We start from the raw sequence: 19,140 nt of genomic DNA, 5'->3' as shown, positions 1-19,140 counted from the left end.
CAAAGCATCCAGAGGAATGCAGAGAACCCTTAGTCTTCCCTTTGGAAGTTGATCAGGGCCATGGTGCTGAACACCCCAGTCAGAACTGCCAATCACTAAAGGGGGACTTCAAGATTCCAAGAGGACAAGCTCTGTTTTTAAATTTGGAACATCCTGAGTATGTATGGAACTCTGGGCTAGGACTCACCACCATGGAATAAGGGCTGTTATGAGATAAGTGTCTGTGCCCTCCCTCAGTTTATATGCTAAGACTGTAACCTCTGGTATGGCTGTATTTGCAGATGGAGCCTCTAAGGACATAATGAAGGTTAAATGAGGTCATAAGGCTGGGGCCCTGATCTGACAGGGTTGGTGGACTTATATTCTCCTGTCTTCTCTTTGTGCACACAGAGGGGAGGCATGTGAGGGCACAGCAAGGAGGTGGCCATCTACAAACCAGGAAGAGAGTCCCCACCAGAAACCAAATTTGCCCACACCTTGATCTTGGACTTCCAGCCTGCAGAACTGTGAGAAAATAAATGTCTGTTAAGTCATCCAAGCTGCGGTACTTTGTCATGGCAACCTGAGCAGACTGACCTGAGGGTATTACAGAAGGGACTGAGCTGTGTTTGTGAAGGTGTGAGGCACGGACCGAGAGCTGTCACTGTGCTGGACAGGGTGTGGTGACGAGCTGTGGATGACTATTTACTGGGATAACCTCTTAGGAGAAGAAATAATTGCCATATCATAGCCAAGAGAAGACTAGAAAGACATGCAATGTGGTATCCTAGATCGGATCCTAGAACAGAAGAAGGACATTAGGTTAAAAACTAAAGAAACCCAAATAAAGTATGAACTTTAGTTAATAATAATGTGTCAATATTGGTTCATTAATTGTGACAAATGTACCATACTAAGAGAAGATGTTAATAATAGGAGAAACTGGATGTGAAGTATTTAATAACTCTCTGCAGTGTCTCTGCAACTTTTCTGTAAATCTAAACTATTCTAAAATAAAAGATATATTTTAAAAAAAAGAAAGAAAGAACTGCCGCAGATGACTAGATTAGAAATATCAGGTACTACCTTATATTTGTCTGCCTTCTCTGAATTGCTTAAGTCTTTGTTGTGATTCCTGGAGATCCGTGTGTAGAGATAGAAGAAAACCTGGCAGCTGCAAAGTTGTTTTTAAAAACCCAAATTCTTTCCCTGGTGTGGATACAGAATTGGGAAGTGAATGAAGGCTGCTTTTTGGGGGGTGGAGTGGGATGATGGGAGGTTTGTCCGAGATTCCCCATAAGTTCCACCCGGCTGCAGAGCTAGTCTGAATCACGCCTAGATCTGGTCCACTCTCCTGCCATCACCACCACTCTAGTGAACAGACACTTGTACCGGCCTTTCTGCCCCACTCCTCACATCCTTAGAGGTCCCCGAATAACTCCCAATGTCCAAATCACTGTGCCTCTTGCAGTGGATTTAAGACAATTCTGCAATGTTCACAGCCCAAGGCGCACGTGACTTCTGAGAACGTGACTAGATATGGGTAAGCTTGAAATAATGCCCTTTGCGCCTTGAGGGAGGGAAGAGGCCACTTGGGAGGGGAGCAAGGGCCTGTCTGGACCCGTGGTCTGAAGACACCTGGGCTGGAGGGGATCAGTTTTAATCCCCGTGCCTGCCAGTTGTGGCCTGTTCAGCCTCCCAAAGTCTCACCGTTTCCACTGCCCGCCCGGCACATGACACCTCTGTACACAGCAGGCGCTCACCAAGGACAGATCAGGAGATATTCCAGCGCTGCTGGTGACCCGCACGCAAACACTGACACAAGCACACACCCCTCTTCTCTGCCATTTCTATTTATCAGAGGATGCCCTCACATCCGTGTGGTGGGAGTCTGGCTGCCATGTCTCACGGGGAGAGCGGGGTTCAGGAGGGCAGACTGCGTGCAGCGCAGCCCCCCAGGCAGCGAGGGGTGTGTGGAGCCTTCCCCCCTGGAGGGGAGCAGGGGAACAAGGGTGATATTTTAACTGGTGGCCTGGGTGGTTACACAACTCATCTTGATGCGCAAAGCGTTGTCTTCTAAAACATCCCGTTCTCAGCGGAGTCGTGTAACGTACATCTGTAAGGCAGGACTGAGCTTGTGTGGTCAAGGATCCAAGTGGACTTGGCCTTAAGGTATGACAGGTGTCCTCCTCGGCTTCACTCCTCCCCGAGGGCAGGCCCTCTGTGTGGGCTGAGGGTGATGGGCTGAGCTCATCCCGGGCAGAGGGGCTTTGCTGTGGAAACGCCTGGGCCAGTCCCAGGCAAAGCTGAGAAGGTGCATGCTCCTCTTTGGGGTCTTTCTAGACTGCCTTTTGTACCCCCATCATCAGGGGGCTGCTGTCTGGAGCCCCGTGCTTTCCTGCTGCTGAAGATTCACAGAATCTAAGTGCTCACCTAGCTGGTCTTTCCTCTTCCTGCTCCAATGCCAAATCCCACCCCTGAAACACACACACACACGCACACGCATATGCACACATGCGCATGCACACACATACACACACGCACATACACACACACACACAAGCACACAGGCACATATATACACACATGCACACACATAGACACATGCACATACATACATACACAAGCACAAACATACATACACACCTACACACATGCACAAGCATACACATGCACACACATACACATGCACACACATATGCACACACATATATACACACACACAAGCACACAGGCACATATATACACACATGCACACACATAGACACATGCACACACATACATACACAAGCACAAACATACATACACACGTGCACAAGCATACACATGCACACACATATGCACACATGCACACACATATATACACACACAAGCACACAGGCACATGTATACACACATGCACACAGACACAAGCACATACACACATGCACAAGCACACACATGCACATACACGCGTGCACACACACGCCGAATTTCCGACTTGTCCTGGGTCTAATTCCCTCAGAGCTCTGCTCTCTGGTTAGAGCTAGTAAAGGGTTTAATCAAATAAACCAAGCTCTGGTAATGAGTAAGCTACTTACTAGACTCATAGACTGTTCCTGCTGAAAGAGCCAATGGAAGATCTACTCGAATCCCCTTTCTTTACAGAAAAGAGAAGCCTGGGCTCCAGGAGGTGAGGAGACACATCCAATATATGAATCAGCTAGTGGCGGAGCAGGACACAAAACGTGTCCTGCCCCAGGCGGGGCTCTTCCCCTACACGCTCCCCCCAAGTGACACGGTGTCTTCACCAGTGAGAACGGGTCACTCGCCTAAAAGGCTTTTAAGAACTACCTCTCTTCTTGCCTCTCCCGTACAGCTCCTGCGAACACTGTCCCACCTCTGCGAGCCTTCCATCCATCACTCGAATTCCCATCCATCACTTCTGGGAGACAGTGCCACTTCATACATGACAAAGAAGATCCAAGTCACCAGCGCAGGTCCTCGGCTTCCCTCCCCGGCAGCCCACATTTCTCTGTGTCTTTGCCCTCATCTCTTCCCTTCTCCTTTGCTGGGCTAACCACCCCTTCTCTGGTCCGTTCTGCTCTCCCAGGACCCCCCTCCGCCTCCCCCTCCCCCGCCACCAGCTGCGTCAATCACATTCTCCTGGGGCCACCACAGACCTGTCCTGGCACCAGCCTACTTCCTCTGGTTTCCAGAACCGCCTGCTCTCCCCAAGTCCCTCCCCTGCCCCCTAAAGAGAGCATAACTCCCCCCACCTCTCTCCCTGCTGGACACCTTTACCTGCTTTTCTTCTCCTTCCCCAAACACTCACCCCTTGCCATCTGGCTGGGGGACCAGCACCCACTTAAAACTGTTTCTACACAACCACATCCTTTGGCCATACCTGATGCTCCACCACACTTCCTCTTTCTTGGCTTTCTTCCTGGGGTCTCCACGATGCCCTAGGATCTGGGTTCTGCCTCCTAACTCCCTGGCGTCTGTGGCCAGCAGGCTTCTGGGCCAGCCTGTTCACCTCCACGGGGCCACCTCCCACCTGAGCTGTCACTCGGCCGCCACCACCTCTTTCTCCCGGGTCCATGTCTCCTACACGCCACACCTGCCCTTGAAGGAACTGCCAAAGCCTCACCTTCAACTTGTCTCAATTGGACGTCCCCTGTCTCCCCCTTGCTGAGACTGCCAATGGCATCTTAATCTTTATCATTGTTTTTAATTTCTTTTTTTTTGGCTGCGCCGCGCAGCTTGTGGGATCCTAGTTCCCCGACCAGGGATCGAACCCGCGCCCCCTGCAGTGAAGCCGCAGAGTTCTAACCACCAGACAGCCAGGGAATTCCCTACTCTCATTATCAAGAGGGATATATTGTAACTGTCATTTCCATACCAAAAAACCGATCCTCAGAGAGCTCTAATCACTAAACCAAAGTTCCCTGCTTCAGCAGGAGTGGCGGGCCCCAAACCCAGTCCATCTAACTCCAAAGTCCTCATTCCTTCCGCAGTTCTACATGTGGCCGGCCTCTTGGGGGAATTTACTGTCTTGTTCTCAACCGTTAATTCCAGTGCATGTAATTTTACCGAACATGAATTAGCTGGTTGTGAATATAGATGATCCAAGTAAATACTCTACTAAAGATGTGTTACGGATCAATATTCAGGGTCTGAGTCCAGTGGGAATGCCAGGAAAGGAATATGAAAACAAGATGTGCCGTCAGACAGGACAGACGCCATCACCCTGGCCGGAAGTCCCTTTTCAAGCCTCGACTCCTACCTGAGGCTCAGCTGCAGACTCCTCATGCTTTCTGGCCAGACCTGTGCACACGCCATTCCCTCTGCCCGAAAAAGCGTCCTCTCCCCTCCTTGCCTGACAAGTTTTCTCACTCCCATTGCAATGCCTCTACCTCACAAGCCTGCTCCTCAGATTACCCAGTTATCAGTGTCCCAGTAATACTCTGTCCCCAGCTCTGAAGCACAACTTACTACCTTGCGCTGGATAAGTTATTTATCTGTATGTCTCTTTCCCACTAGACTGAAACTCCCTTAAGAGAATGAAGCTAGCGTTTCTCCTCTTTGCATTTCCAGGGCTTAGCTAAGTAGACAAAGGACACAAAGCAGGGTTGGAGGAGGTATTTGTTGGGTAAATGAAGTCATCTTGTCCACCTTCCTGTGTTTGAGTTCCACTAAGCGCTGTATTTTCTATTTTGGTTTTATATGTACCACATGCTGGTGCCTTCTTGCCTCCCCTTAGAAGACACACCGCACAAGGTAATAAATATTCCTTGCTGGCTGTGTTCCGTTCCTGAAGCCTGCCTGCCATCCACACAGAAACAGCCACAGTATGGGGACCACCTTATCCTGTGCATCCAAGGCAAAACAAAATGATTCAACACTTCCAAAACAAGCACACAAGATGCAAATGGTTTCAAAAAATAGACCCAAAGCCAAATTGAACACAAATACCAAGGGGGAAAATGCAGGCAGAGAGAAAGAGCTATATGAAAGTCTAGGCATACCCAGGGCAGGTTTAATCAGCCTTGCCCTGCAGACTCTTGCTGACACACACATAGGTATCCTATACAAAAAGGCCATTGGAGACTTTCTAGTATCACTGGAACGCTGCTTCTAGATACTTCTAGACGCTTGTAGATACTTCTAGATACCCCACACACGCAGTCTTTGAGAACAGCAAGAAGGTTTGCTGAAGGTGCAAGACAGTCTGTGACTGGAGGATTGCCAGATATTTATTAAGCACCTACTGTGTGCTAGGCCATGTGCTAGGTATTGTCACCTACCTACCTTCCTCACTGCATTCATTCCCCAAATTCTGCTGAGGTAGGTTGTTAGTTCTCTTCTACAGCTGAGGAAACTGAGGCTCAGTGTTTATGATTTACATACATCAAACTGCATAAGGGGAGTCTTGATACCCGGATCTGTCCGATTCTTAGTTTAATACACTTTCCACTATCCACAGACATTTACATGCAAATGTTGGTTTAAAAACCAAGCTCGTGGACTTCCCTGCTGGCACAGTGGTTAAGAATCCGCCTGCCAATGCAGGGGACATGGGTTCAATCCCTGGTCCGGGAAGATCCCACATGCCGCAGAGCAGCTAAGCCCGTGCACCACAACTACTGAGCCCACGTGCCACAACTACTGAAGCCATGTGCCTAGAGCCCGTGCTCCGCAACAAGAGAAGCCACCACAATGAGAAGCCCGCACACCGCAACGAAGAGTAGCTCCCGCTCGCCGCAACTAGAGAAAGCCCGCGCGCAGCAATGAAGACCCAATGCAGCCAAAAATAAATAAATAAATTTATATTAAAAAAAAAAAAAAACCAAGCTCATGGTTTGCCATGATTGTCCCTGTGAACAGGAGGCTCAGAGCTCACCCGGCAGTAGCCCTGAGGGACTTGGGGGAGGATATCCCCATTTTCACCCCCTGAAGGCAAGCCCCAGGCCTGGCTAGAGGAAAGCACCTGTGCTTGGCATGTCACCCCACTGACCCCTGCAGCACATGAGGTCACAGTGCCCAGGCTCGGAGGCCCGCCATACATGCCCAGCCTGATTCCGAGTGCTCCTGGGACCTGTCCTGCCCAAGGTGGGCCGGGGGCTGCCCGGGGCAGGTACCCGCTGCTGAAGAGGAGAGCTGACCTGGCTGACTTAAACATTGCGGGCAGAGCAACTTCCTATGAAGACCCCATGAACGAGCAGACATTTCCAGTTTCCCCAAGGGAAGCAAATATCCAACCCTTCCCCATCCCAACTTGCGCATGTATCTAGGCAAGGTCCCTGAGAAGGCTTGAAAATGCAATGCCTCACCCCGACCCCAGAGGTAGCACATGCACTGAAGATACCAAGTGTTTCCTAAGACTGGGATATGGGGGAAGGGAGGAAACAGCCACTAGAAGGAAAACAAATCAACCTCCTAAAGGTAGGACATGAGAAACAGATAAGTAGTTGAAGGTTAGTGCAAAGTGATGTTCTGAAAAGCATGTATCCAACAGTCCGGGATTCCATTCCTGCTTCCCCACCTACTAGCTGTAGGTCTTGCACAAGTCCATCCACCTTTCTGGCCCTCAGAGTCCTCATCTCTAGGATGGGGGGTAACGGTACCAGGCCAGCTACTGGCGGACTTCTGTGGACCCACCGAGTGCAGAGCACACAACTGCCCTGCTAGCTTCTGTCTTCCTCTCACTGGTTCTCAGTCTCACTGTAACAAACATGAGCTCGTGAGGGGATACAGGGTCCTCGGAGACCATCACACAGAGGTCCCAGCTCCAGGATGCCGTCCCAGGGACATAGCAGAAGCCGGCTCACTTTCAGAGCCCACGGGCTCCTGTTTGACTGGGCTCCTTAGTTCAGGAAAAGTGAGGGCCTGGAACTGAGGGGTCTGCTTTTGTCTCCCTGCTGCCGGTCCCTTCCCAGCCCCCCACTTGGCCAACCTGGCCAGCTCTCAGGAGACACAGCCACTTCGCCTCTGCCTCCTGGAAGGAGGAGTCCGGGACTGAGGCTGGCTCTCTCTGCTGCCCGTCCCATGCTTGCCATGGGAAAGCAAGGTCCTCTGTGCTCTTGCGGGATGCCCGCTGGGTCTGAGTAAGGCACGGCTCTCCGGGGCCGCCGGGGCCGGGGGTCTCTTCCTTCCCCTGGGCTCTGCCTCAAGTTCCCCGACTGGGGGGAAAGAAAACGTTTCCAGGCAGCTGGTGGCTTTGCGCTCACCTGCTGGCCCTGCCACGGAGCGGGGCATCACTGGGCTGGTGGGCTGGGGAAGGCTCAGAGCGAGGCGAGGCGAGGCGGGGCGGGGTGGGGGGGAATGTCTCAGCCTGCGGCAGCCAACCCTCTCCCGCCTCCGGCAGCTGAGCAACGCCTCTGGTCAGCCTGGGGGCGTGGGGGGCGGCGGTGGGATGCTCCAGACCCAGGGGACTCAGGACAGGCCTGGAAGGAGCCGAGGAGCCCGGGAAAGAGGCAGCCGGGTGGGCAGCCCGCAGCATCTCGGGGCAGCCGGGCGGCCGAGTCGCCAGCCCCGCAGGCGCGCGGCGCTGCCCGGGGGCCACAGGTAACAGGGTGCCGGGCTGCCGTTCCAGGCCCCGCCGCCCCGGGCCGTTACCTTCCACTTTGGTGAGGGTCAGGACCGGACTGTTGCAGGCGCTGAGCGGGGCCACCCGGGCCGAGTGCTTCTTCATGATGAGCCGTCCGCCTGCAGGAGCGCCGCCGCCGATCGCCTACATGCTGGGTCCGGCTGGAGCGCGCCTCGCGGGCCCGGGGGCCTCCTCCGGGGAGGAGCGCGAGCGGCTGGCCGCCCCGGCCCTGCCTTCCCGGGCTGCCGTGTCCGCGCGGGGCTCACTGCGGCGGCCGCCCCGCGGAGCGCATCGCCTCCGGCCGCGCAGCCACTCCGCACCCGCGCGCACAGCCTCCCGCTCCGAGGTTGCCGCAAACTCCAACGTCACGTACAAGTGCGCTCCCCGCTCCCACCCCGCGGGCTCACCTGCTCCGCCCCCCGCCCCGGGCCGCCCAGCCCCGCAGCCCGGCTTCCTCCCTCGGAGCCCGGCCCCGGGTGCAGCCTCCGGGCAGCGGGCCGGCCCGCAGCTCCCCGGCAGCCCCTGCCCTTTCCTGTGACCAGCGCAGGGGAGGGAGGCCCTGCAAACTTAGCCTCAGCGCTTCACAAGTTTAAACGGGGAGTTGTTCGACTTCGGACGGAGAGCTGCCTCCTCCCTGCGCAAATTCCTGAATTATTGGTTCACGGGAAGCCAGAAAAGAGCGAAGCTTCCCGCGGCTGGCATTAACTTCTTTGAATGAGTCTAGGGCACATTTTCTGCCTGACCCCGGTGGACAGCTCTTTTTTCTTTTGGAGACGATGCCAAGTCCAGAGAAGCAGGGCAGCCACAAGAAAACCAAGGCTTGAGATTTCTGCCCCTGCCCCTGCCCCAGTCCGGAGAGGCCAAACTCCCTGGGAAGCGGGGAAAGCTTCATTTCTGCCCAGATCCCAGGTTTTCGCTGCAGCTTTTGCCTCTGCAGGCACTGGTCTCACTGCTCCCACTCAGACCCACCTGTAAGCCACTGACCAATGATGCTTGATAAAAAGCAATGACATACCTCTTGCATCACTAGATGGGCGATCCCTGAGTGACTCCCTGGTACCCAGGGCGTTTATCCCATGATAATGCACCATCAAAAACACCCTGCCATCATCTCTGCAGGTAGGATGCACAGGACTTGTGTGGCCTCCAAACTCCAAGGGTTTTATGGGCATCTCGTTCACGCATGCGCAGCCATCAGTTATCCGTTTTGGTCTGTCTCCACTGGGAATCTGAAGGCTCCGCGTAGTGACTCAAGGTGGGTTTCGTTGTTATTATTAAGTCTTTACCCAGAGTTTCGGAACCCCCCACCACCACTCTACCTGGTTTCCTGTCTCAGAGTTGATGTTCTACTCTGTGACGGCATCCTCAGCACCCATAAGGGTAACTCAGTGGCATGGCAGAGGCGGAGAGTGACCTCAGAGCTACAGGGTTTCCCTAGCCTGGCACCTACCAGCTGTCTCTGGTGACATCCACCTGCATGCTCCCAGGTCTCTGGTAGAAGTGGTTCCTACAAGCTGCTCTTGTAGGGTTCTTGTTATTACTTGCCCTCTTGAACAGCCGTGATGAATAGAATGGCTCCTGGGTCTCCAAAAAGCCAGGGCTTCCCAGGGTTGCTGCCTCATCATTATAGCCAAGGAAAGGTTTTTAGGGTCTCCTCAGAGCCCTCTAGTGGTAGCCTCCACGCTGTGCGCCTCTCACAGGGAGCTTGCCCCAGATCCCGAGATGAAATTACAGTAAGTCACTAAGCCATTCCCTTCCTCGTAAATATTAAGCACAAATAAACTTAAAGCAAAAAACAAACAAACAAACAAAAAACTAAAAAACAAACCTCTTCTATGATATTCTTATGTGTTATTTCATCAAGTTCATCAATCAACATTTACTGTATACCCAGTAACTAAAATATCACATCATAACAGTACCCATTTTTTGAGCACTATGTATCAAGTACTGTGCTAAGTGTTTTACATAAATCATTTCATCTTCTACTCACAAAAGCTCTGTAAAAATCATTGTTACCTTGTTTTACAGATGGGGAAACTGAGGCGAGGAGAGGTTAACTAAAATGTCCCAGGTCAACAGGCTGAGCAGGGATTTAAATCCAAGTCTGAACGAATCAAAAGCCTTCACTTACCACTGCTCTGCTATTCTCTTACATTATAAATGTAAAATGCAAAAATTCCACGCAACTATTCCAACCGAGGTGGGAGACACAAGTAACCCATAATCCACTTCCTTTCATTTGAATGTGGTTTTGGAAAAGTTCATCATGCTCACACTTGTCTGAACTGTCCACCCTCATTCTACTGCACAGGTCACAACCCAACTGTCCAATAAATATCTGTCTGATTGTTTTTTAGGTATCTACTTTCTATTTATTGCAATGTCATGTGCAAGCCAAATAGGTAATTAAATATTATCAATATTAAATAGCCCTGTCATTAATTTCACTCATTAACTGTTACCTAAACCTTTTTTCCCCCTGCAGGATACCCCAGGACCTTATGATACCTGAGAGATCATCACCTCTTCATGGCTGTCGATTTCTGCTTACCAAAGAGGTGGTACCAATTCTCAATTTCCTCGCCTTAATTTTAAGTACTCAGTGCTGTTCTTTTGTTCTATATTCAACTTGATCAGCCTTGGGTGCTCCCTCACCTTGTGCTCCAGACAAACAAACAAAAAAACTTACTCTCCCTCCTGAAATAAAAAACAAACTTCCTCCACTCCATTTTATTTTATTTTTTTGCGGTACGCGGGCCTCTCACTGCTGTGCCCTCTCCCGTTGCGGAGCACAGGCTCTGGACGCGCAGGCTCTGGACGCGCAGGCTCAGCGGCCATGGCTCACGGGCCCAGCCGCTCCGCGGCATGTGGGATCCTCCTGGCCTGGGGCACGAACCCGTGTCCCCTGCATCGGCAGGCAGACTCTCTACCACTAGCGCCACCAGGGAAGCCCCCTCCACTCCATTTTAAATCAGGAGTCCCTGCTAATTTCCATATGAGTACTGATACCCCTCAGCATACATCATTTTGGGGAGTAGGTGTGATGCGGATGCATATTTAAAAACTTACATACATAAAATTATTCTAGAAAGTTAACTGTGTATTGGTGTATGAGTACACACTAGTATTTTGAGAATTCCAACAATTTAAAACTCTATGCTGGAGTTAGGCTATAATGATCTAACTCAGGGATGTCTAGAAAATCACCAAGTTCCCCACTTAACACCTAAATCTCAAATTACCAAAAAAAAATAAAAGGTGCTAATAATTCTTTCAACAAAGAGAGAGACATGATCCCTGAAATATCAATGGAAACAACTTTGTATAAGTAATATCCAGGCCAGAGGATGGAGCATTTGACCTCTTACCTCCATTTCTCTTTGGAGGGTATGAGTGTGAGCTAATAACTGAAGGATATCATTGGGCATCCACCTGTCTTAAATTTAGTATGACAGGGATTTATCTGAAAGGAGATCTGGGGTGACTCTTCAGGTCATATTCATTACCAGATCTTCCTTGTCATCTTCTGAAAACATATGGTATGGTGGTTCGCCCATCAAAGCCAAGCCTTTCCTTAGCTCTACATGAGATGGCAGCTGTTCTGATAGAAGCCTGTTCTTTGTCACTAACCCCACTCCCTTGTTTGTTTTTCTCTTTTCATCAGTGCAGTTGAGGTGGGGGGGCGGTATTTACTGGCCATTTGTGGCTGCCTGGTATGGTGTGCTCATAAAGACGAGATGGTCTTTGTGTCCTTAGTATTACAGTCGGATCACTGAAGTAAGTTCACTGAATAGATATGAGGGTAACAAGGCTTTGATGCAGAACTTACACACCACAAGCCTGAGTGTTACACTCCCTGGTCTGCCCCCAACAGCATCTCTACCGTCTCCCAACTTCCCACTTGCAAACCAGAGAGGAGGAAGTAAAAAGAGGGGGCCCAGAGAAGAAAGGAGGTGAAACAGCCAGTTTTTTCCTACCACCAAGTGGCTCTATTTCAATTGCAACCCAGCGGTGGGGATCCACCCATGACCCTTGAGGAAGAAAAAGGCAGATAAGCCTGGGGTGAATCACCAGGAAGGGGTTGTTATGCAGGGCCTGGCTGATTCCTCAAACTCTGGAGGCTCACCATGCTTCCTCCTGGCACTGGGTTCCCAGCTCTGGGCTTACACTCAGGCTCCAGCCTCCCGAAATAACTCGTGTTGCTCAAATAACCTGTTCTGCCTTCCTGAGCAGACTCGTACTTCTGCCATCCATGGGGGTCACTGGCCTATTCTTTCCTCTGTGCTGGTATATGAATACCTATAGTCCAACTGTACTCTTCCAAGAAGGCATCCAATCTCTTTGGTGGGGTTAAGTGGTACTTATGATTCTCTTGAGGCCCATACAGCATGGAAAATGTCTTGAACAACAGCCAAGAGCTTGAGTTGGAATCCAGCCTTGCCAATCGGAGTGGCCAACCTTGAGTGGTCACTCAGCCTATTTTGGCCTCAGTTTCCTAATTTGGGTCCGAGAGGGTTTTCAAACTGTGTTTCCTGGTCTGTATGCAAAGCAACTCTACTTTTACCTGTCAGGGTTCCATGTTAGATTTGGTATATAAAAATGTTGTCACTATAAAAAGAAAGTTTTGAAAACCATTGACTCTATAGTTTCCAAGATCCTGTCTGGCTTTAAAATTTGGGGTGTGTGAAATTATCTTCTTAGATAAGACAATTGTCACTACCTCCAAAGGTCTTAAAAGGATCTTATTCTTTGTGAATATCTCCACTTAGTTAAGGAGACTCTTGCTTTAAGTGGTTTTCTCACTTTTTGGACAAAGTTAGAAACACATTTACATTTGTCAAAATTCATAAAGTTGTATAGTAAAAAGGATGGATTTTTACTGTTCGTAAATTATATATCTTTTTTTTTTTTTTTTTTTTGGCGGTATGTGGGCCTCTCACTGTTGTGGCCTCTCCCGTTGCGGAGCACAGGCTCCAGACGCACAGGCTCAGCGGCCATGGCTCACGGGTCCAGCCGCTCTGTGGCATGTAGGATCCCCCCAGACCGGGGCACGAACCCGTGTCCCCTGCATCAGCAGGCGAACTCTCAACCACTGCGCCACCAGGGAAGCCCTATATATCATTTTTAAAATTGGGAAAATATGTTTTACATATACAAACATATATATAACTGATTTTAATATTTAATAAAATATACCTTTTACCATGTTTTGGCTATTCTATTCTTTTTCTATTCATTTTGTTCTATTCTTTTGTGTTCTTTCATTGCAAAAAAATGCCGACTGTGATCAACTTAGTTGGTTTTATACCTTACTCATGGGTCATAATCAATGTGATTTGAAAAATATTGTTAACAATAATATTCTTTGTATGTGAAGATCTTTACTTAATCGGTTCAAAATAAATAATAAAAATTTAAAATCCAGCTAAGATTTTAAATAGCCAGAAAGCAGACCACTTCAATTAATTCACTCTGAAATATTAACACTGTTTCATCGTCCTCCTACAGTGTTAAGTAGTAAGGGTAATAAATTATTTTTGTGGTTACCAGCATTTAAAAATAATCACTTAAAGTAGTTCCAGGAACCAGAAATGGACTTTTACCCAAATAAGTCAGTCTGCAGCATTCAGAAGCTTTCAGAGTGGAACAAACACTGGTATTTCCAACAGGAGAGAAAGTCTAATGATTAAAAGAAATTAACTCTCATGCACTGGGCAGCTCATTGCCCTGATCTGGCAGGAATAATTGATAACATTTTTCAATAACTTCAAGTGCAAGTGCAGGAAACAAGATGGTGGCCTTCCCTATCTTCACATCTCCCTTCTCTTCTTCAGCAATGTGCATGACCAGGATAAACTCAGACTCATTGTGGTTCCATAGGATTTCTCCTCTTTCTCTAAGGAGAAATGTCAAGGTTGGATAACTCCAGGCAGGACATCAAGAGACCGGATCACTGGATGTCACCCGTGGGCTTCCAGACACATCCTGTCCAGGCACCTCCAAGCCTTCTCCATGGTGACCAGACAACAGCTGGCCCTGTGGTCATGCCGGGCCCAGAGCTGGGATCATGATGAATGATGGGGGAGGCACAGAGGTGGAACAGGATGTCCGGTAGTTTCCTTTGTGGATCCTAGGCTGTCCTGTGCTCAGGGAGAGCAGCACAGCTGGGGCCGCTCCTAGGTGGACGCCTGGATTAGCCTGGGGCTCCCTCTCCTGGGACTTCAGAGACCTAGCTAGGTGCCAACACAGCTGAGGGGTGTAGAGGGACCACACAGTGTCTGGTCCCCGGTAGGTACTGAAGAAATGATTGTTCTCTTCCACCTTGGGAAATGGACACGCCAGCTGCCACGCCTTCCAACACCCTGAGTCAGTAGAGAAAGGGGCACTGCTTATAAAAGGTTTCATTAGGGCACGTTGTTCAATTTCTCCAGGCTCAGCCACTTCATCCTTCAAATGGAGATAATAATAGTAGATACCTTATGGTGTTGTTGTGAAGAGTAAAGAAATTGATACTATGGTAAGTGATTACAATAGTATGTAGCAGATGGCAAGCACTCAGAACACATCAGGCACTATTTTCAGTCTCTCCCACTAGGTTCTTTAATGGGGAGGGGCCATCTCTGTTTTGTTGTTATCTCCAGGGCCGAACACAGTGTATGGCTTATGTAGTAGGTGCTCAAAGCAGGAAGGAAGGCAGGAAGGAAACAAGGGAGAAGGGAAGGGAGGGTGGGATGGAGGAAGGAGGGAAGGAAGGAAAGATGGAAGAGAGGAAGGAAGGCAGGAAGGAAAAAAGGGATAAAGGGAGGGAAGGAGTGGGGGGGGGGAATTCACGGGACCCAGAGTTCTAGAATTGTCGACTTCACCCTCCTCCAGGACTGTGCCTTCTGCCCTCGTGGTACCAGGGGTGACTAACTGCACTGGCTGATTCCCCTGTGCCCAGGGCTCTCTGGCCCTCACTGGCTTCATCTCAGAGGAAGTGCTTTAGAGACCAGGACAGTGGACTCAAGGTGAGGAGCCCGATCCGATGGCATTTAGCTCAGAAATAGCTGCCTGCCGTTTTCCAGATGATTCATCGACCACAGCTGGCCTCCCGTCTGATCCCCCTGCGGGGTAGGAGCTAGGATACTGACCTACATCACATCCCTGTCAACACCCGGGGCAGACTCCCTTGGCTGGTGTTTGTTTCCAGGGGTGAAACAAAGGGACTGGCCTTCAGACTCGGCTTGAAAAGAGGAAAGATGTATAGGTCTGGGAAGGAGCCACTCCACTCTTGAGTTACTAAGCGCAGGGCAGGGCAGCACCCACAGGCAAGGATGCCGTTCCATGAGGACCATTCAAGTGGGGCGGACACAAGTTCAGAAGTTCTGATTTCTGAGATCGGGGCCTGCTCTGACTCAGAACACCCTTTGCATTTGTCCGAGGCAGTGATCACCTCTGCCCCGCCCTGCAGTTAGTTGTATACTCTTTTCCGCTTCCTGCTGGGCTGTACACCCTGTGAGGCAGGGACCTTGCCCACGAACAGGGCCTACGTAAGCATCATTGAGGGAAGGAATGAAAAATCACCAGGGCAGAAAGAGCTGGAACTTGCCAGCGGTGGAGACGGACAAGAAGCTGACTCCAGAGCAGCAGATTGCAAGAGGCAGGTTCTGTCAGGATGGGTGTCCTGAAGCAGCCCCTGCAGGGATCAGGGAAGTCCTGCCCCTTCGTCCAAGGAGCTCCAGGCAGCACAACTTCCTGTGTGCTCTTCACGCCATCCCTGACCCCCGCTGGCTTCTTTCCTCTCCTGAGGACCTGGCTCTCCTCCTCGGTTCCTCGTTTAGGCTGGTGGATCCAGGAAACAGCTCAGCACCCCCGCGTTTTCCCAGTGCCAGCAGCTGCTCCACGCCCCTCACCTGCCCCTTCCTCTACCCCCACCCCCGGCTCCAGGCCCACCATGCTCCTTGCCAAGCAAAACGTCCTGGGAAGTGTCTTCTGTTGACCTGACCCTGGAATTCCTGTGCCTAAAATCCTCCTCCTTGCTAGACTGCTTTCCCTGAAGTCTTGGTCTGGCTCATTTTTCCCTGAGGACAAACTTGCCTCTGGCTATTGGTGCCCTCTGCTTCCACCCAAAGAACAAAGCACGTTGCTCCCAGCAGAAGGTTTCACTCTTGGCCAAGCTGCTGTCTTCAGGAGCCCTCAGGCCCTGCCCTGGCCTCTGGCTGTTTTCTGCCACCTCCGTCTCTGGTTTCAGAGAAAGGGGGGCCCTGGTGGAAGCCAGGAAAGCCAGGTTCTTGGCGGGGGAGGGACCGGAGTGTGGCTCTAACATTCCTGCTCTCTGGAACTCACTCTTACCCATCACTTTGCTGAAAGGCTTCAATGAAGTGCATATTCTGTTCCTGGGGGTGTGCTCCCTGCTCGGTGACAGGGAAGGTGAGTTCTGACCAGTGACACCCCACGCATGACATGCTGAGGCCACACCTCAGAGCACAGCTGACCGAGTCCAGTGGAACTCTATGAACTCCCTGTGTGACAGTGACAACTGTACCTGTCAGAGATGATTACCAAATGATCCACTGGCCCAAACGTATAAAGTGCTCCAAAGAAACAATTGTGTCTTCCCCCAAAGCACTGAGAATGGCCCTTTTCTCCCTTGTTTTGCATAGGGTATCTATTGACCTGTACTGGGCATATGGGGGCCTGGTTGCAGTAGTCACCAGACAAGCAGGTGCAGGACAAAGGGAGAAAGATGTTCCACAATTAAATCAGATACAAGGAACACACCTCCTTTTTTTTTTTGCAAAAGCAAACAAACCAAAATCCTGCTTAAGGCCAAGTCTGTTCTTTGTTTGGGGGCTGAAAGAGAAGGTCCCACCAATTTTGGGCAAAAGCAAGAAGAGGCCAGAGGTCTGGAGGTTACGTCCTCCTCCTGACTGAGGCAGCTAGTTACGCCTTCCCGCCCAAATGAGTGGCTACTGTAGAACAAGGGGACAAGCCTCAAGGTTTCCCTAAAGCTCTGGTGGGGTTTGGAGGGTTAAAGGCATGCATGGTTGTTCCTAAAATTATCTTGCTGGTATTAGAGTATTTCTGTCTTGTGGATTCCAGAAATATGTTCCAATGAATAACTCCTTGTCACTTTGACAAAGCTGAGCTTCTCAGTGCTTCAAGGGCACATCTGAGGCAATGGATTAGGGACCAGCCCAGAGCACTCGTTGGTGAGACCACTAGGCTTGGTTTACGTTCGCCAGAGCATGTCAACACAAGTATGATTTTCTAGCCAATGGGAACGTTTTGAAATTATCTAGACAAAATTTGTTCTTGGATTTTTGTCAGTCCCCACTTTGCTTTTAAGATGATTGTCTTTGGAAGTTTCGTGTACTACTGATGGGAGCAAAAATATACCCTTTCTGAAAGTTGGCAGAATCTATTGAAATTCCTACAACATAAAAGCTTTTACGGCTTTTTACCCACTATTTCCATTTTTAGGAATTTCTCCCAAGAAATCATCTGATGTGAATAGATATATATTACAAAGATGTTCATCCAAGTTTTCTTCTTAATAAGTAAAACGTTGGAAACAACCTAAATGTTCAACCACAGGGAAATGAGAAATAAAGAATGGTGTACTTACACAAAAGAGTTTAATAACAGCTGATAAAACAAGTTGTTCAATAACACAGGGAAAGTTCTAGAGAAAAAACAAACTACACATTTTATCCAATATGATCTTTACATACACTACATAGTTCCTTCATCTGTAGACCATGTCATTCATATATATATATAACATATATATATTATATGTTATATATATAACATATGTTATACATATAATATATATATGTTATATATATTCAGAAAAAAACTAAATACGCTACCACTTTTTCCCCATTTTTTTCTAACCACCACAAATAAAAACAGTGATTCATTCACTTTCTCCATGACACTTCTCTAAAGGAGAAGGTTGTTCAGTAGAGGACGGGATTGAGACCAATCTTGATGCTTAAGAATAGTTTAAAGGGTCTAAAAATGTGTCTCTTGTAAACATACAAATGTTAATAATAACAGGAAAAGTCTTCATGTACAGGAGTGCATAAAATAATGGTGTGGTTGGTTTTTCTTTTAAAATATTTAGACAATTTCTATTCTTTTTTATAGAAAATCTTTTTACATCCGTGCTTTTAAAGCCATTGTTCCTCTGTCTTTGCAGAAGTGTCTATTATAATATCAAAAATAAATATACAGTTCTGTTCTCTGTATTTTAAATATTTTGCTTTCTCACATCCTTTTCATATCCTTGCTGTATAAATTTTCAGAACATGCTAGTAATGAGCAAAGAGAAGGTAGGAATGAGAAAGGTGCTTTAATAACAGCATTGACTTCTTCCTGCAGGAGGGAAGGAATGCAGACCTTGAAAGCTCTTGAGTTGGTGAGAGGCACTGGTCCCCCTCCTACCTGGGTGGAGATCTCCTGGGCTCAGCAATGACCAGTTGCCTTGACCTGACTGCTTCTGCCTTTGCTCCAATCTCAGTGAAATCTTTCCCTGTCCTCTCTCTCCTTCATCTTTTCATTCCTGCTTCAATGTAGCTTTAGATTTTGCCCTTGAGTGTACATTTGTGAAAAGGCTAATGGGTCAGCATCTGTCTTAGACGGGAGGATGGCCATCGCCTTGCATCCTGGCTGAGCTCCTTGCTGACCCATCACCTCAGTTTCAGGGCACGGGGTAGAAAGTATTATTAGACATTATTTTATTAATGGATTTGTGGATACCCATTACATATTGTTTATTAATACAAATACTTCTCAGCTTGCATTTATTTGGTCTGATCCATTCTCTCTACTTCCTGAAAGCTCAAATGTACAAAGTGTGACACAATTCACTATCCCCTCTTTCTCTCAAGCTTGATTTCTTTCCTTGATGCTGTCGAAAACATGCCCCTTTCCATCTCCACCTTACCCCTCCTTTAAGCCCATTCTTCTTGTAAAACTATAAAAATGGAAACAAAAAACCAGACCATTAAAAGGAAACCATCAGGCAAAACTATAATCCAAAAAGATACGTGCACCCCAATGTTCACAGCAGCAGTATTCACAATAGCCAAGACACGGAAACA

At 49.0% G+C, this 19,140-nt stretch overlaps 1 protein-coding gene across 2 annotated transcripts in view; it reads right to left on the bottom strand.

Annotated features, from left to right (window-relative positions):
• SLC35F3 (solute carrier family 35 member F3) overlaps window positions 1-19,140 on the bottom strand; it is a 289,160-nt gene that overhangs the window by 94,403 nt on the left and 175,617 nt on the right. Inside the window, exon 1 of one of the 2 annotated variants that reach the window (XM_060089980.1) lies at window positions 8,077-8,152. The exons of the other annotated variant lie outside the window; for it this stretch is intronic. Coding sequence (XP_059945963.1) covers window positions 8,077-8,152 — 76 coding nt within the window. Of the gene's footprint in view, window positions 1-8,076; window positions 8,153-19,140 lie in introns of those variants that run through there. 2 annotated transcript variants of the gene reach the window in all.

The sequence above is a fragment of the Mesoplodon densirostris genome, chromosome 1, assembly GCF_025265405.1.
Source record: "Mesoplodon densirostris isolate mMesDen1 chromosome 1, mMesDen1 primary haplotype, whole genome shotgun sequence".
Lineage (NCBI taxonomy): Eukaryota > Metazoa > Chordata > Mammalia > Artiodactyla > Ziphiidae > Mesoplodon > Mesoplodon densirostris.
The sequence above is the reverse complement of the archived record's forward strand: the minus strand, read 5'-3'. Positions and strand labels throughout refer to the sequence as shown.